General features: G+C 40.8%; 2 protein-coding genes across 7 annotated transcripts in view; both read left to right on the plus strand.

Annotated features, from left to right (window-relative positions):
- The window catches only part of hoxb3a (homeobox B3a), a 28,702-nt gene extending 18,208 nt beyond the window's left edge, over nucleotides 1-10,494 (plus strand). For 2 of the 6 annotated variants that reach the window (XM_068653370.1, XM_049744351.2), the window contains 3 exons: nucleotides 1,056-1,122; nucleotides 5,617-6,314; nucleotides 7,042-10,494. In XM_068653370.1, coding sequence (XP_068509471.1) covers nucleotides 5,738-6,314; nucleotides 7,042-7,916 — 1,452 coding nt within the window. In that variant the 5' untranslated portion in view covers nucleotides 1,056-1,122; nucleotides 5,617-5,737 and the 3' untranslated portion in view covers nucleotides 7,917-10,494. Of the gene's footprint in view, nucleotides 1-1,055; nucleotides 1,123-2,437; nucleotides 3,640-5,616; nucleotides 6,315-7,041 lie in introns of those variants that run through there. The other 4 variants (XM_049744347.2, XM_049744346.1, XM_049744352.2 and 1 more) reach the window with 3 other exon arrangements.
- Nucleotides 10,495-12,428: 1,934 nt separating this feature from the next.
- hoxb2a (homeobox B2a) lies at nucleotides 12,429-15,769 on the plus strand. The gene is made up of 2 exons (XM_049745019.1): nucleotides 12,429-13,244; nucleotides 14,439-15,769. Exons 1-2 carry the CDS (start codon nucleotides 12,758-12,760, stop codon nucleotides 15,275-15,277), a joined length of 1,326 nt encoding a protein of 441 aa, XP_049600976.1. The 5' UTR covers nucleotides 12,429-12,757; the 3' UTR covers nucleotides 15,278-15,769.
- Nucleotides 15,770-16,078: the final 309 nt, after the last annotated feature.

A 16,078-nucleotide genomic window follows, 5' to 3' on the forward strand; every position in this document is an offset into this window, starting at 1 on the left:
TCCTTTTGTCTTGGCCTGCATGCTAGCTTGCTAAGCTAATCGGGCCTCCATCATTCTCGGGACAACCAGTGACTTGTCAACTTGTTTGTTTTATGCCTTCAAATTTTCTGCGCACTCGCCGTGCTAAGTATGAGAGGAAAGCCGAGCTGATGATGTGATGGGAATGCACCCCGGTCAGAGATGTGCGTGAGTGCATGGACGGAAACAATAAATAACTTTATGGTGGAGGTATAGGCACTTGCAGAAGTGGTTTTTATAGTGCTGCTGGTATCATGAAAGTCAGGAGAGCCTTGCTGTTGATTTACGACTTTTGAAAAAGCTGTCAGGAGCCCAACTAGAGGCAGAGTGGAACAGCAATTTTATTCCATCATTTTGATATTAACATCTGCAATGCTATATCATGTAAGAACTGTGGAGACTACTTGAACTATTTATTCATAAAATTAACAGGATGATTGCTGTTTACTTAGTGACCACCGTTATTTTTTTATAATTATTATGCTCTAAAAAATGAGCATAACTGGACTTTTGTCCACTTGTATGCCCAAAGCGATGGCGAGAGAAATTATTTATGACCTCTGTGGATCCATATCTGCCTGGAAGTAGCAAGAACATAACGTCTCGCCATCCCCACTAAGAATCTGACATTGCCACATTGAGGTCAGACTGGGATTTCAAAATATTAAAAAAGAATGAACTAAATTAATAATAGTAGGGATGCAAAATACAACAATATGCATTGTGTATCATAACTATTCACATATATGAATTAAGTTGGTCAATGTGCACCTAACACATTGAATATATAATGCTGGATTTTTTTTTAACAAGGGGGATGCGTGACTTGTTTCATGTAATTAATACAATGTTCACAATCAATAATGTCCACTCCAGTACTTGGTGCAGTTCATGTTGCTTCATTCCGGGATATCGTTTAAGGTCATACCTGTCCATTAGGCTACACTACGTTTCTGTTCTCTATTGGATTTGCAAGAACTATGATGCCATGTCTCTTTTCCCTCTTTCCTTTATTCCCACATTGCTGCCAACATCAGTTCTTAAGAGATCTGTGGAGGGTGCCCTTTACCATCAAAGCACCAGGACATAGAAGAAACTCTCTCAGTGAGTTTTACGCTGTACTTTTTATTCTCAAAGTTAATCGTGGCTATGAATGTGTGCATGCATGGGAGTCATTTAAGTTATTTGCATGCAGTGTGTGTATGTACGCATGTGCTGGATGACAGGATATTATTTATTATATTATTTATATAGTATAAATGTAAAAGCAGTCAAATTGCTAGATATGCCTCATAGATAGATAAATATAAAAAAAACTGACCTATATCATAAATAACATAATAAAGATTACAGAATATATTAGCATTAAATTAAGACACATTTGTACAAATTTGAAGAGGGCACGCAAATATTCTTTAAATGTATGTTTGTGTGAATATGTAATATAATGTATAATATGTGCTGTTCATTAATGTGGCAATTATAAGATATATTCGCAAATGTAACAGGAAGTAAACGAGTGTGCTCATCAGTTAATCAATTAAAAAAAGCCTCTTGTAACTACCTTAAATGTGTAAATTGGTACCATCATTTCGTGAAGATAGCAAATATTACTTTCATTAGAGGCATTTGCATTCTTTTGTAGGCGTTTCAATCAACGTTTGAAAGTTTCTTAAATCAAAATCGATGCATCTCCTTGTGTGAGGTCATAATATATTTCCTTGAACAGTCTGAAATGTTGAATCCGCAACTCACACAACATTGAATTGTCCTATAAAAATAAAAATGAAACTTCGCAATCAGTGGTGTGCTTTCACAAGCGTGCACTTCCCCTCTGGGTGCATGTTTATCCCCCACACATGGTTTGCGTTTTGGAAAAAACGTTTGGTTAATGAGTAACGTGGTCTGAGCAGAACCTTCAATTAACAAAAGGCTTCGTTGAATAAAACCTGCTGACCGCCACATTTTTGGCTCCCACCTTCTTCCCCCGACATGGAGCTAATCCTCCCAGTAACCAATGCTATCTGCTTTTAACTTGTTCTACATTTACAAGCGTGCTCATGCAGAGAGCTCGTAAGTCTAAACGTCTTGCATGGGAAAAAAAATAGAGGGGAGTTGGACAGAGACCATGCAGTGGCATGTGAGAACGACAAGGCTGGGAGATTCTCAGCAACGAATTCTAAATGCTTTTACTGTTTAATCTATTCTTGAAGATGATGTTGTTCCCTCTCAAGGATGTGTGTGAACGGTTGTGCTTTGTGAGTCTAAAAAGATGGATGGATGGATGGATGGATGGATGGATGGATGGATGGATGGATGGATGGATGGATGGATGGATGGATGGATGGATGGATGGATGGATGGATGGATGGATGGATGGATGGATGGATGGATGGATGGATGGATGGATGGATGGATGGATGGATGGATGGATGGATGGATGGATGGATGGATGGATGGATGGATGAACCAGTTGTGTGCGATTCATGACTACAGATGCTCAGTAGCACACGTAGTGTGTGTAAATCTCTTTTTTTTTCTCCCAGAATAGAAGTGTTACGTCATATGACGTAACTATGGCACTGATTCAATATTTTTACAATTCCCTCAGATTAAAAAAAACAAACATCTAAAACAATTCGCCAATTCAATTGACTGCCGAAACCGAAATGTATGGTCAGGGCATCGTCGTTTTTGTAATAAAACGAAATTACATCACAGTTTGCGAGGAGTTTAAATTAACTGAGCTGGTTCAAACTGGAGCGCTACATACAAACAATTAAAGCACGCTCCTAACTGAGCGCTCAACAATCATAGATAATTTCTCTCCACTATAGCCTACAGCATTTTAGAATTGTTTTTTTTTTTTTTCATTAATCGGTGTGGTATAAAGCGCAAACCTAGCATTCGTTTTATTTATTTATCTAGCGCACAGACCCAAAGCATGCAGTGAGACGTTCAGGATCCAAGAGAAAGGAAAACCATGCGCAGATTAAAGTTGAATTAAACTATTGAATCATTAACGGTCCCATAATTTGTGTTCCTTTGGGGGCTATATCTGGCTGTGTTTGGTGGTCGTGGGAGCAGCGATAAAAAAAAAAAAAGACATTTGAGGTCATTGTTATCAACCAGCAGCGGTGCAAGCAGGCAGGCAGCGCTGGTAGTGGAGGGGAGAGGGGGGCGGGGGTCTACAGCAGGCAGCAGGCGGGCTCCCGGTAAGCTCGTTCAGCTTGTGTGCTAGCCATAGCCTGTCGGTAGGCTGTCCGTATATTCCACCTGTTTAAAGCGGCCCCCCCTCCATCACCGAGGTGCTGAATTTGTCCACCTCTCGCAGCCGCGGAGCGTTCATGTCACACGGCGTCCGGCTTGCCGCCCTCCGCGGCCGCTGGCGCCAGGAGGTGGTGGTGGTGTTGTGGTGGCGGCGGTGGCGGCTGCAAACAGCCGCCCGCTAGGCGAGAAAACATCGGAGCGGCTTGCGCAGGAAATAGAGGGAGGACCAGGATTCTTCATGGATTTCATTATTTTGCCATGATTAATGAAATGTCCCAGTGACGGCAAATCTGTGATGCGATCTTGCTGGGTCCTATCGGGATTGTACCGGGACCGCCGGTGCTAATAAAGGTAAGGATGCCTCACCAGTGGGCAGGCCAGGCGCTAATGCACGAGCGCGTACAACAAAGCAGAAATATCTCGTATTTGCGCATTGTGCACTTTGGGGTTGGCTCGGTTATTTATGACCCGCATGTGCTCAATGCCGGTTCAACAAGAGTTCACTATGCGTTAAACTGTCTTATAGCAACACCCCCCCCCCACACACACCACCTCTTCTTCCACCTATTCCGCTTGCCCTTTCTTTCGCTCTTAAATGTTTCACTCCCTCATTCCTTGTATTTTTTTTTTCTTTTTTGAAATAACCTATTTAATGGCTGACACTTTCACATGATTCGTACAATTTATCTTCTGGTTTTAGTCTTTTTCATTTACATTTATATTTATTTATGCATTTTGTTATTTATTCATTCCTTCTTGCACGTAGCGTCCCCCCCCCAAAAAAAATGTTTATTTTAAATTTGTTTTAAGACGTTTGTAGCACATACCACATCACTACATCAATCCGTAGAGTATTTATTCCGTATTAAATGAAATAACCCCCACCCCCCCGTTTTTGTTTGGTTTTCTAACCCTTTCATATTGTTAAAAAAAAATGTAATAAATCGGTTTCGTATCTCCAAGCTTGCATAGTGCGTCACGGCAGGCGCCATTTGTAATTTTATATCTCAGGATGAAGCAGTCACTGGACACCAAGGCCGACCTCTCCCTCCCTTCGTTTTTTGTTTGGGTGCTTGTGTCACTATGCTTATTATTCTGGGAGACGTCTAAGAAAGTTGGTGATTGTATAAAGCTGTTGCCCTTATAAAACAGGGGAAGATAAATTACGTTTGCCCGTTTTAATCGTAAAACAGCTATGATTCAATAACATGGTCCTCCTACCCTCACTGCCATGGTCTCGCTAGCTCCCCTTTTTTTTTTTTTTTTTTTTTTTACTCCCCCTCTGCTTGCGACTATTCCTCAGAGTAAATAATTAGGATTCCAGCTTGTCTTGAGGAAGATAAATGGCTGACATATGTGACGTGCTGAGAGCTGGAGAGGGGCTGGACAGTGTCTCTGATAAATAAAAAGCTTAGAAATAATATTTGGAAAAATGTATGGGGTTTAAACAGCTGAAAATTCTGCATTGATTTAGGTTGATAATGTTTGTCATTATTATGTACGTAGAGACTCCTACCCACTTTGTTGCTTAATTTTAGTGTAGACTTTTTATTTAAATACCAATTATTATTATTATTAATATTATTTTATTCCTATTATTATCTAACTTACTTATCTTGCTTTTTATTAAAAAAAAGTTTGTATAGAGTGTGAAATAAAAAATATGAATGCATGAAATGTGTGAATACATTTATAAATACATTTAGGTGTAACAATGACAGCTTTTAAATTAGCAACAATGAGGCAAGGCTCAAATCCAATGCAACATTGACAGAAATAGGCTATTTGCATTAGCCACGTTAGAACACATACAGAGTGCCAGTGCCTTTCTCTAAATAAATAAATAAATAAATAAACACCTATGTATTTGCAAACACTTGAATAATGCAAGGAAATGTGTCTTATAGCTAATAATTTGTCTCATATTAGGAGATTTAAAAAAAAAAAACATGGCTTAATCATGCAATTCTTCATTTTCAAATTTGGCTAATATTGTTCTAATGTTATTTTGCAAATACTGTATTACATTTTACTCCTTGCTCATGCATTAATTCCCCCCTATTTGAGTCACATACAGTATGTGTGTGCATGTGTACGTCTTTCTCTGACATGAGTGTGCGTGTGCATGTGTAAAGAAAGAGGTCTGCCCTCCTCATGCCCCCTCCACAAGAGCATCTGCAGCCTGTGCTCGGGCTCTGAAGGGAGGGGGGGGGGCCAGGAGGTGAGGGAAGAAAAGCGCCGGATTCTATTCATGTCATGGCGCCTTTCAGTGGCAGAAGATGGATTTATCTCTCTCATTTCTTGTTTCTGCTTTTCCTAACCTCTTAGGTCAGATTGCAGGGGGCCATTCGAGAGACACCGTCACGTGACCCCTGGTACCAAATGGTCTTCCGGCAGTGGTTCTCAACAAGGGCCGGAGCTAAAGACGACATTGCCACATTTCCCAGACATGCAGAAGACAACATACTACGACAATTCAACTCTTTTTGGTGGCTACGTGTCTTATCAGGTGCAGGGGGCAGCAACTGCACCTGTCAACAGCTTTGGGGGCTATGAAGTCCAAGGGTCTCATCATCAGCCAGCCTTCCAGTCGGCAAACCATCTGGATGTTGACTCTTACCACCGATCCGCCTGCTCTTTGCAGACACTGGGTGGTGGCAGTGGGCACCAGCAGCAGCAGCAACAGCTAGCCAAAAACAAGGAGCCCAATGGCAGCTGCATGAGGCCCACCCTGCCTCCTGAGCACCATGCTGGCTCCCAAGTCTCCCCACCATTGCCCCCCAATCCAAGCGACAGTAGTACCATAGCTCAGCAGCCAGGGGGCAGTGCTGGTGCCTCGTCAGTCCCTAAATCAGGCCTCAATAGGTCATCTAATTCTTCCTCTTCGACGTCATCCTCCACTTCTTCCTCCTCCTCTTCGCTGCCCTCCAACCCAACTTTGGCTAAGCATATATTTCCCTGGATGAAAGAGTCTCGCCAAGCAACTAAGCAGAAAAACTGTTCGCCTAGCAACAACTCGGGCAACGGTGTGTTTTACCCATCTTTTGAATTGTTACACTCGTTTTTAATATTTTGATATTTTTGTGTGTTTGACTTATAAACGCTAGCACAATACTGATTTTTCAATCATTGTAGTTTCTGAAAAAAAATCCACCTGATGCTGAACCTAGCGCTTAATTTTTAAATATCACTAAATGTTTTACTATATTACATATTAGTGCTAATATGGTATTATTAATATGACAACCTAATGTGCTAGGTAAAAAAATATTTCTAAAAGTTTATTTGCGTCTATGATAAAAAAAAGTTAAGTGTTATTAGATTCTCAGTTTAAAAAAATCACCATTTTGTTAGAATCTGATTTGAGCCTTTTAACATGCTGGACTTCTTTTTTATGCCAATCAACATGCTCCTAAAATATGTCTCTTTCTTCATTCTTAGTAATGTACTAAATGTAAACTTAAGTCCACCTTTACATGATTTGTGCAGACTTTTTTTTCTGCTGCAGCTATTGTAGCTGTAGGGGCTTTGTCTTTCTGGCCAAGATGCAATTTAGCGGCCCTCGACCAGTAACAGCTTTGCTCTCTTAATAACTGCCACTGTTAGAAAGCGGTGACAACTAATATTAGGGGATACTAACCTCTGCCTACACAGTATCGTTTAATCTTCTCATCTGCTGTCTCATCCTTACATGTTTTATTTTTTTTCTATTTCGATCGCAAGCTTTGTCTGATCAATTTTTCCCTCTGCCAGCAGCATCGGGTGGAGGTGAGAGCGGTAGCGGCGGGGAGAAGAGTCCAACTACTGGATCATCGGCATCATCGAAACGAGCACGCACAGCGTACACCAGTGGCCAACTTGTTGAACTGGAGAAGGAATTTCATTTCAATCGCTACCTGTGCCGTCCACGGCGTGTGGAAATGGCCAATCTTCTTAACCTTTCTGAGCGCCAGATCAAGATCTGGTTCCAGAATCGCCGCATGAAGTACAAAAAGGACCAGAAGGCCAAGGGATTAAGTTCTAGCTCAGGAGGGCCTTCACCAACTAGCTCACCGCCTCTGCCCATGCAATCCTCTGCGAGTTATCTCAACTCAATGCACCCAATGGTTGGGGGAGGTGGGGGAGGAGGGTCAGCCTATGATGCCCCATCTCCTCCATCTTTTGGTAAACCTCACCAAGGAGTTTCATACTCCATGTCCACTGCCTACTCCAATCTCCCAATGAAGGGCTGCCCTCCACAACAAAAGTTTAGTCACCAAGATCAAGACTACGGTGAGCCACATCCTCACCACGGCCTCGTGCAGGCCAACACTACCAGCTTTGGAACTCCCACTAACATGCAGGCCAGTCCAGTGTATGTGGGGGGTGGCAGCTATGTGGAACCCATGCCTGGCTCTGGGCCCTCCATGTATGGCCTAAATCACCTGGGCCCAACACCATCCCATCACCAAACCATTGAATATAATGGTGGAGGGCCCATGTCAGCCACTAACCAGCATCATGTGAGTGGAGGGGTACCTCCAGGTCCTTGCGACCCACCCAGTCATACAACGTACACAGAGCTCTCTGCGCACCATACCTCGACTCAGGGCAGAATTCAAGAAGCACCCAAGCTCACTCACCTGTAGCACTGGGGAGACAAATGAAGGATGACCACACAAAATTAACAGGCTGATTTAGAAGAAAAGCTATGGAAGAAAATGAGATGGAGAGGAGCAATTCAGTGGTTTATGCTTTACATGCACTTAGGGAAGTAATCAATGTTTGGCTCTATATTGATGTCATCGCTGTCAACAATATGTCAATGTACTTTAGTCTTAGAAAGACACTTCATTTGAATTTGTATTTATTAATTTTGAATAGGGGAAAAAAATATCCTGTACCGCTAGTCTTTACGGAGCAGGCAGTAAGTCCATGTGGAGTTTTTTTTTTTTGTTGTGGCCTCGTCCCACATTTCAAAAATATGGTTATTAGATTATTCTAAATCAGTGGTGGCCAAACTTTGTGCGTCACGAACTGGTTCATAAAAGTACTCACAACCCGAATGAGAAAAAGTTGGTATAGGAAATGAATGAATGAAAATTCAGAACATAATATGATGACAACCTTAAAAGAGAGCCATTTATTTGTCTTTGGTATGTCCCATAGAATTCAAAACTAGCATCAAATGATCTCCATAGATCTCAAAATAATTGCTCACTAGAATAAATGGAAAACTGTTCATTAATATTCTTGAATAACACAATCTGATTTAAATAATAGACACCCCAGAAGACCCATATACAAACCAGTCTTCCAGATGAAATAGTGGAACATTTAATGGGAAGTTACTGAGGTGCTAAGATTAATGACAGTGAGGTTTCTTCCCCTCCAGGCAACACATGTTGTTGTCATCTGAGCTGAGTAAGTTGAGCTCTTAGAGAGAGGAAAGAATAGCTAGCACTCTTCACTCTCGCCTGTCCAGTAAAGTGCATAAAAACGCTGATTGATCCTCTGTCTCTTTTCATCTCCTGCCATAAATTCCTGTGTGGATCCAGATTTAATCGCTGACCCATTGTGTTCGATATGTCACAACAGCACATACGCTCTAATTGGGGCGACGTTTTTTTACAATTCAATTTATGCATCTGTACACAACACCTCCAATCACTTCTTCTTCCACTCCAAAAGCTTCAAGGTTGTAGATTCCCTGGAATGACACATACAATGTACTTTAGCGTACCATCTTTGTACACACAGCAATGCTAAGCTAGTTTCATATTGTTGGTAACTGCAGTCAGGTAACGCCAGCTGCTGATGTTGTTACAATGTTTGTTTATTACCATACTTTCGCACATCATTGATACAGGGTATAGAGTTGAGAATGCTTTTTACTTATGCTTATGCCCATTCTCTCCCTCACTTTCACTAATGGAAGGGTTTACATAAATAGGTGGGCATAATTCTTTTATATATAAATATATTTGTTTGGGTTTTTTTCTTGCATATTTTGACTTTTGAAATGGATACAGGGTATATATTTGAACAAAAATGCCAGTCCCAGGAATGTGTACACATTTTTGAAAAATATGGGTTTATTTGTTTAAATCATTAGTAAGGAGTTGGGAGCAAGACACAAAACATAAAAAAAAAAGAAAATTATCAACTCAATGTTAAAAGAATTAAAGAGGAAGTGAACCCACAATTTTTTTTTTTAATAATATGTTCTGAGCAGTCCAACTAGTCAAAACATCATGTTCTGATTAATGTTTCATTTATGGAATATGAATTAAGCAAGCAAAATCCACTTTTTTATGCAGCTCAGAGGGCGTCCATTTTGCATCTTGCTGTTGATTGAAAATGACATCACATGTCTCAGGTCACAACCAATCACAGCTCATCAGTTTTTGTAAGCTGAGACATGATTGGTTGGGACCTAAAACATTAGCAACAGTCATTTTCAGTCGACATAACGTGGCAAAATGGCCGCCCCTAAGATGTATAAAAGCCGTTTTTAGACTAGTAAGGGCACATAAACAACATATTGTAAAGAAAAGTTTTGAGTTGACTTCCCCTTTAAGTGTGTGGCCAACTCTCCACAACTTGATGCTCTGAAAATATATTCATATTTTTCAAAAGTGTTATTTACACAAATGCTTTTTGCATCTGGGTGTCATTGTTGCACTTAGAGTTTACATTTTTTAAGTTTAATGTAAAAAAAAAAAAATGTTATTTTGAGGAAGCCTCTCCAATCAGAGTCCTTCGCAAATGTGCGTTCAAGTTAACGTTCATATAAAATATTTATTTGTTATTGCCAGTTTAAAATAATTCTCTCTCTCCATTATCATTATTTATCCATCGTGTATTTATATTGATAAAAAAAATGTAATTTTCTAGCATTTACCTGTTATGAATGAAAAACAGCATTGTGTTTCTTCTTTGTCGATTGTACTGAAGTTACAATTTTAGTTCTTGTATTTTGATAGGGAATAAGTAATTTTTAAGTTCCTACAGTTCTTTTTACAAGAATGTCTTGACATGTAAAAGGAAATAGCAGGGATGGGGATTGGTAACCCATCCATGCAAAATTTTGACAACATATTAGCCGGGGGAAAGAATAAGACTTTTTGGAGAACAATGACTTCTTTATTTTCCCTTTAGCAACTTTTTATTTAATTGTTTATAGAGTTGTCTGTCCAGCAGTTCCTTAATAAAATGTTACTTTATTCAGAGTTTCATTCACTGTTTCAACATAATCTCAGATAATTGACGTCACACTGTAATGTGTTACAATAAATAACAAAAACAAAGCATAACCAAGAACAAAAAAAAAAAGTATCATGTAGAACTTTTTAAAGAATACACGCAAACATATAGTCACTATTAAGCTTCGCGATGGCTATAAATGCAAATTATACACCCACTCAGGTCTTCCAAGATGAACCCAAGCGTGATCACGTGGTTTGGAGCCTCACCCCAGCTCAAATGCGTTCCTTCTCTCTGTCCTACTCCCCCCTTTTATGAGAACCAAAGACTTGAGACATAAATCAGCGTCCCATAAATAACGGCTGTACTTCCCTTTACATTTTCGTTGGACTAACAGACAATAAAAACACCAATAAGCAAAGATTGAATGTAATTTATTGCCTCGTAAAAAGAGCCAGGGAACTTGGCTTCAGCCTCTGCTGAAAATAGCGGAGCCCCGGAGCGTGCGATGTCACACGAGCAAGTAAAGCTGTTTTAACAAGAATTGTAGGAATAATATCTTAACATTTGTTGTGTTAATAATGTTTTATTTGTTTTATTTGTAATCCTTGTTTCAAATAGATCAATTTACCATTAGTAAAATAATACAAGATGTCACTCTAAAACATTCACAAATTCAATCCCCCCCCCCCAGAAAAACGAGTGCCTTTTACCGAAATTCGAGTGTTTTGTCATTGCTTACTCTGCCGAATGGACTTCACTCCCACACACATTGCTGCCTTTTTTTTTTTTTTATACTCTTACCGAACAACAATTTGTATGCAAAGAAAATGGGTTGTGTCTTCAAGGGTTGTATTTTAAACACACTATAATATTAGGATCAAATGTGCGGTTGATAACAGTGAGTGTTATATAGTAAGTGAAGTGAATGGAAGGTTTGCATGTTTAAGAAGGGGCTGCGTCAGGCTCTTTGCAGTCACAGAAAGATTGATCACCGCCACCCACCCGGGGGTCCCTATAGGCCCTTCCGAAATATCCCTATAGTAAATTTTCGAGTTCCCATTTTTTACAAACTGTCGCAATTTGCGCCCCTATTTTCCATTGACGTTAGACTCCCTGCGATCAACCCGGGGATCTAAAAATAAAATGCCGTCTTTCTACAAATAGGAATGTGTGGACTTCCCTCCGCTACAAAACGACCTTGCTGTGAACTCGCTCTCCCTCCGTAAACACACCAACCATTTTTAAGTCACACGTACTTCATTCACACTAAGAGGGGGTGGGGGACCAATATTCTCACTGTGGATTATTGAAGGACGAGAAGATGGCTTCTAAAATCAAAACACTAATCAGGTTTTTACGCCAAATAAATAAATAAATAAATAAATAAATAAATAAATAAATAAATAAATACGCTTCACGCACTGGAAACACTTGATTAATAAAACCTTTTATTATGTCTTCTTTCTGTAAAACAAATAAACAAACAAAACAAACGTGACCAATTTACACATTCAATTCTCACCTTTTTTTGCAAGATAAAATCTAGCCATATCGCTGTCTGTACAAAATGAAAAAAAAAATCCCATCATAAAACGGGAGTTTGTCAGACTCAATAAGATTAATGATCCGTGTCTTGTAGATAGATTTTTTTTTTTTGGAAGGAGTTGTGTAAAAGGTGTTGGCGATCTTCAAATATTATCAGTCATCTACCACCGAAAAAAAAAACATGTCCCAGCGATGCTCTATTGTTGGCGTCTGCGAGCTGAGATCCACCGACAGGTCGCCTACACTGTCCACATGGCGACCGGTAGCCCACAGGCTTCTCTGAATTACCCCCCGGTGTGCCAAAAACAATGGCATTATTTGATGCTATAGCCCCGTTTGCCACATTTTGTACAAAATAATTATGCAGCTTCCCACAGTCAACGCCGCCGCCAGGCCTAGCCTTGTAATTGGTTCGTTGGGGTCACGTGACCAGGAATTGGCTGCATTTTCACCCCATAGTTCTTCAGTTTAGCCTACCCAGGTCCCCATACGCTAGTAATATCACCAATATACACAATTATTATATTGCCACACGCATTTACGCTATCGCAGCCGGAGCGTGCGTGCTCGCGCTTTTTTATTTTTGTTAAATTTGAAGGTGTTTCGAGGCTCTATGAGTCTGCTTCATTGCGTGCGTGTGTGTGCGTGTGTGTGTGTGCGTGTGTTTTGCTTTTTTATTTTGGGGAAGGGATTTTCAGGGTTCTCGTCGTTTGATTGATATCCGTTTGAAGGAGCAATGAATTTTGAATTTGAACGAGAGATCGGTTTTATAAACAGCCAACCGTCGCTAGCAGAGTGCCTGACGTCCTTCCCTGCCGTCCTGGAGTCATTTCAAACTTCATCAATCAAGGAGTCGACAGTAATTCCGCCTCCCTTCGAGAACACCATCCCCAGCCTCAGCCCTTGCACAACCAGCCAGCCAAGACCAGCTTCAAGGAACCAACAGAACCGGAGAACTTCTGTTAGCGATGGCCTCCCCACAAACCACCGACTCACCCAGCATCCCTGCCCGCCTGGCCAAGCCCCCGCCCCGAATGCATCATCGTCTTCCGCTGGACCACTGGCTCACGAATTCCCCTGGATGAAGGAGAAGAAATCATCCAAAAAATGTCTGAAAACTGGGATCAGCTCCAACAGTGGTGGATCCATCATCCCATCCGCTTCTTCGTCCCCGTCACCGACCGTCCCCGGGTACGCTCCGACGGGCATCGAGTCACCCACAGGTCGGTACATCTGCACTCTGTATGTTTATGGTTGGGCTGTGGGGGTGATTTAGATGTGTTTAAACTGATTGATTGCACACCGTTAATCTCCTCTGAAGCAATTGCATGAAATGTGTCGGAAGAAGATGGCATTGTCTTTCTCAAGCAGTGTTGTGTCTATGTGCGTCTTGTGCATTGCGGTGATGTTGGATCAACAGGGGAGCCATTTTCAGACTACTGCATTATGCTGTGCACTGCCTTGCACGCATTCATTCATTGGATTTAAAATGGCCACGTTATCCATTTAAAGACAGGGATTGCGTTTTGCATTGAGCAAGACATCGTATTGTATTATCCGGATTATTGTGACAATAAATAAATATAATTGAATTTTGGCGTATTATTTGTGAGCGTAAAATTTTATTTATATACAGTACAATTTATCACATGCTCATTTCGAATAGTTGTGATTTCCTAATGGCGGATATAACCTATATTTTGTGATCAAGGGAGCCATGTTTTACTGATATAGCTAAATGACGACGCATATAGTCCGTCAGAGAATGTGGGGTGGGGGTTGGGTGGTAAAATGTGGAAATCCTCAAGACCTCGTGTCGTTTGGCTTGCAGTTCAACCCCCTTATTAGTTTATCACTTTTTATCTCTACACCCAAATCACGCAAAACTCGCCCCCCCCACACACACACATTTTATTAACTATTTTGTGCGTGCGTGTGTGTATTTCTTTTTTTAATTTTTATCTGCGTCTCCCACTTTTACTCCCTGCTTTGATTTATTTAATCTAATCGCTGCTATCGATTTTACGCAGTCGCTCTTATCGGCGCACTGCGCTGCTCTGGAGCGTAACCTGAAATTATTTAGCTTGCAAGGTTTCATCATCATCCTTTATTTATTTATTTATTTATTTATTTATTTATTTATTTATTTATTTATTTATTTATTTATTTAAAGAGTAGCGCTGTATTTACAGAGCGTGTTTTATGTTTGCTAACTGCTTCATTTTATTTATGGAAGACCCAGCGAGCGGGAGATCCCTCATGCCTTTGAAACAATTTATTGTGAAGGCTGGAAATTGTGCGCGTAATAATGACGAGGGAGATTTTATGCACATTGTAAATATTACAACAATGACGAAATCCATATATTTGTCACATATTTGAATGAGAATTAAATCCTTTATTTATGTGCCATTCAGATCCAAATCAAGCGGGTCTAGACGTCGGAGGCGCTGGGTCTCGTCGGCTCCGCACCGCTTACACAAACACGCAACTGCTGGAGCTGGAGAAGGAGTTTCACTTTAATAAATATCTTTGCCGACCGAGAAGAGTGGAGATTGCTGCCCTTTTAGATTTGACCGAGCGTCAGGTTAAAGTTTGGTTCCAAAACCGGCGGATGAAACACAAGCGGCAGACCACACATCACCGTGATGGTGGTGGCGATGGGGGAGGAGGAACCCAAGAATCCGGAGAGCCGAGTTGTATCGAGCCGCTCGAAGGCGCGGATGCTTCATCACCGTACTCAAGTCAGCCGCTTGAGGCATCTGGCACCGGCGAGTTATCGGATGGCGAGGCGGGGTGCAGTAATCCATCTTCGGCTGCAGCACCCACCGCCCACACTCTTGACAGCGGAGACAATGCGCGTCCCACGCTCGAGGAGGGAGGCCTATCGAGGCTCCCGGACCTGCCAACGCTGTCGAATGCGGCTTGCCCCTGTGACTCTGCTGCCAAATACCACTCCCCGGAGCCGTTCGCCAATAAAAATTCCAGCGATAACGCGAGCATAAGGGATTTGAACGAAACGAGCACAGTCGCGGGATCTGAGCCACCACGTGCATTTTGCGAGCAGCCGGACTCGTCCGTCCCTTCCTCTTCTACTTCCTCCGAGCTCCCCGACTTGACTTTTTTTGCCGGGGACGCCTGCATGTCACCCAGCCTTCAGAGTTCCCTGGACAGCCCGGTGGATTTTTCCGAAGAAGACTTTGACTTGTTCACAAGCACATTGTGTACAATGGACCTTCAGCATCTCAATTTCTGAGAGTTTTATTCGTGATTAAAACTCTCAACAAGAACCGCGTCGCTGAAAAAAAAACATGACAACATTCCTGAATGATTCAAGAGTGAAATATTGGACGTTGATATTTAAATATATATTTTCATCATTTTGCCAGTATTATTTGAACATGTAGCTCTAGTAGCTACAAAAAAGGCTGAGTATATGTGCCCTCATTTCAGGAATGTGAATTTACATATTTATTAGTCATTAGAATTTTTAGAATGTGTGGATTTTTTCCAATCCAAACTTCTCAGGAACTGCTGCCGCTTTTTTGAACATCTTATCTGAGGAAATGAACAGGAAAAAAAATCTCTTGCTGTGCACCCGAGAGAAGAGGGAAGCCGTGCTGATGATTGAAGTTTTAAACCCTAGTTTATTTATTGAGATTCTTTAATAGTGATATCCAAATTATTTATTGTATACATATTTTCATAGTGGAATACTAATATGATAATAAAAATACAAACACATAAAGTGGCATTTGTACTTTTTATTTCGAATGTGTTTTCTATTATAGGTTTAAATTAAGTCCCAAGTCTGTTCAAATATCTGAGCAACGTTATTGAACTTTTACAAAGTGCACGTTATTATGGTTAATAGTTGAAAGGTGGTATTTAATTGCACTAAATACGTTTTATTTGTTTTACTGTCTATAAGATTGGGAGACGTAGTGAATAAATAAATCAGTGCAGTCATGTGACAGCAAACTTGCTGCATTATGGTATAAATGAAAGGATAACTTTGCCTTCTCTTATTTTAGTACTATAGTAAGAGTACTTATAT

Source organism: Syngnathus scovelli, chromosome 16 (genome assembly GCF_024217435.2).
Source record: "Syngnathus scovelli strain Florida chromosome 16, RoL_Ssco_1.2, whole genome shotgun sequence".
NCBI lineage: Eukaryota > Metazoa > Chordata > Actinopteri > Syngnathiformes > Syngnathidae > Syngnathus > Syngnathus scovelli.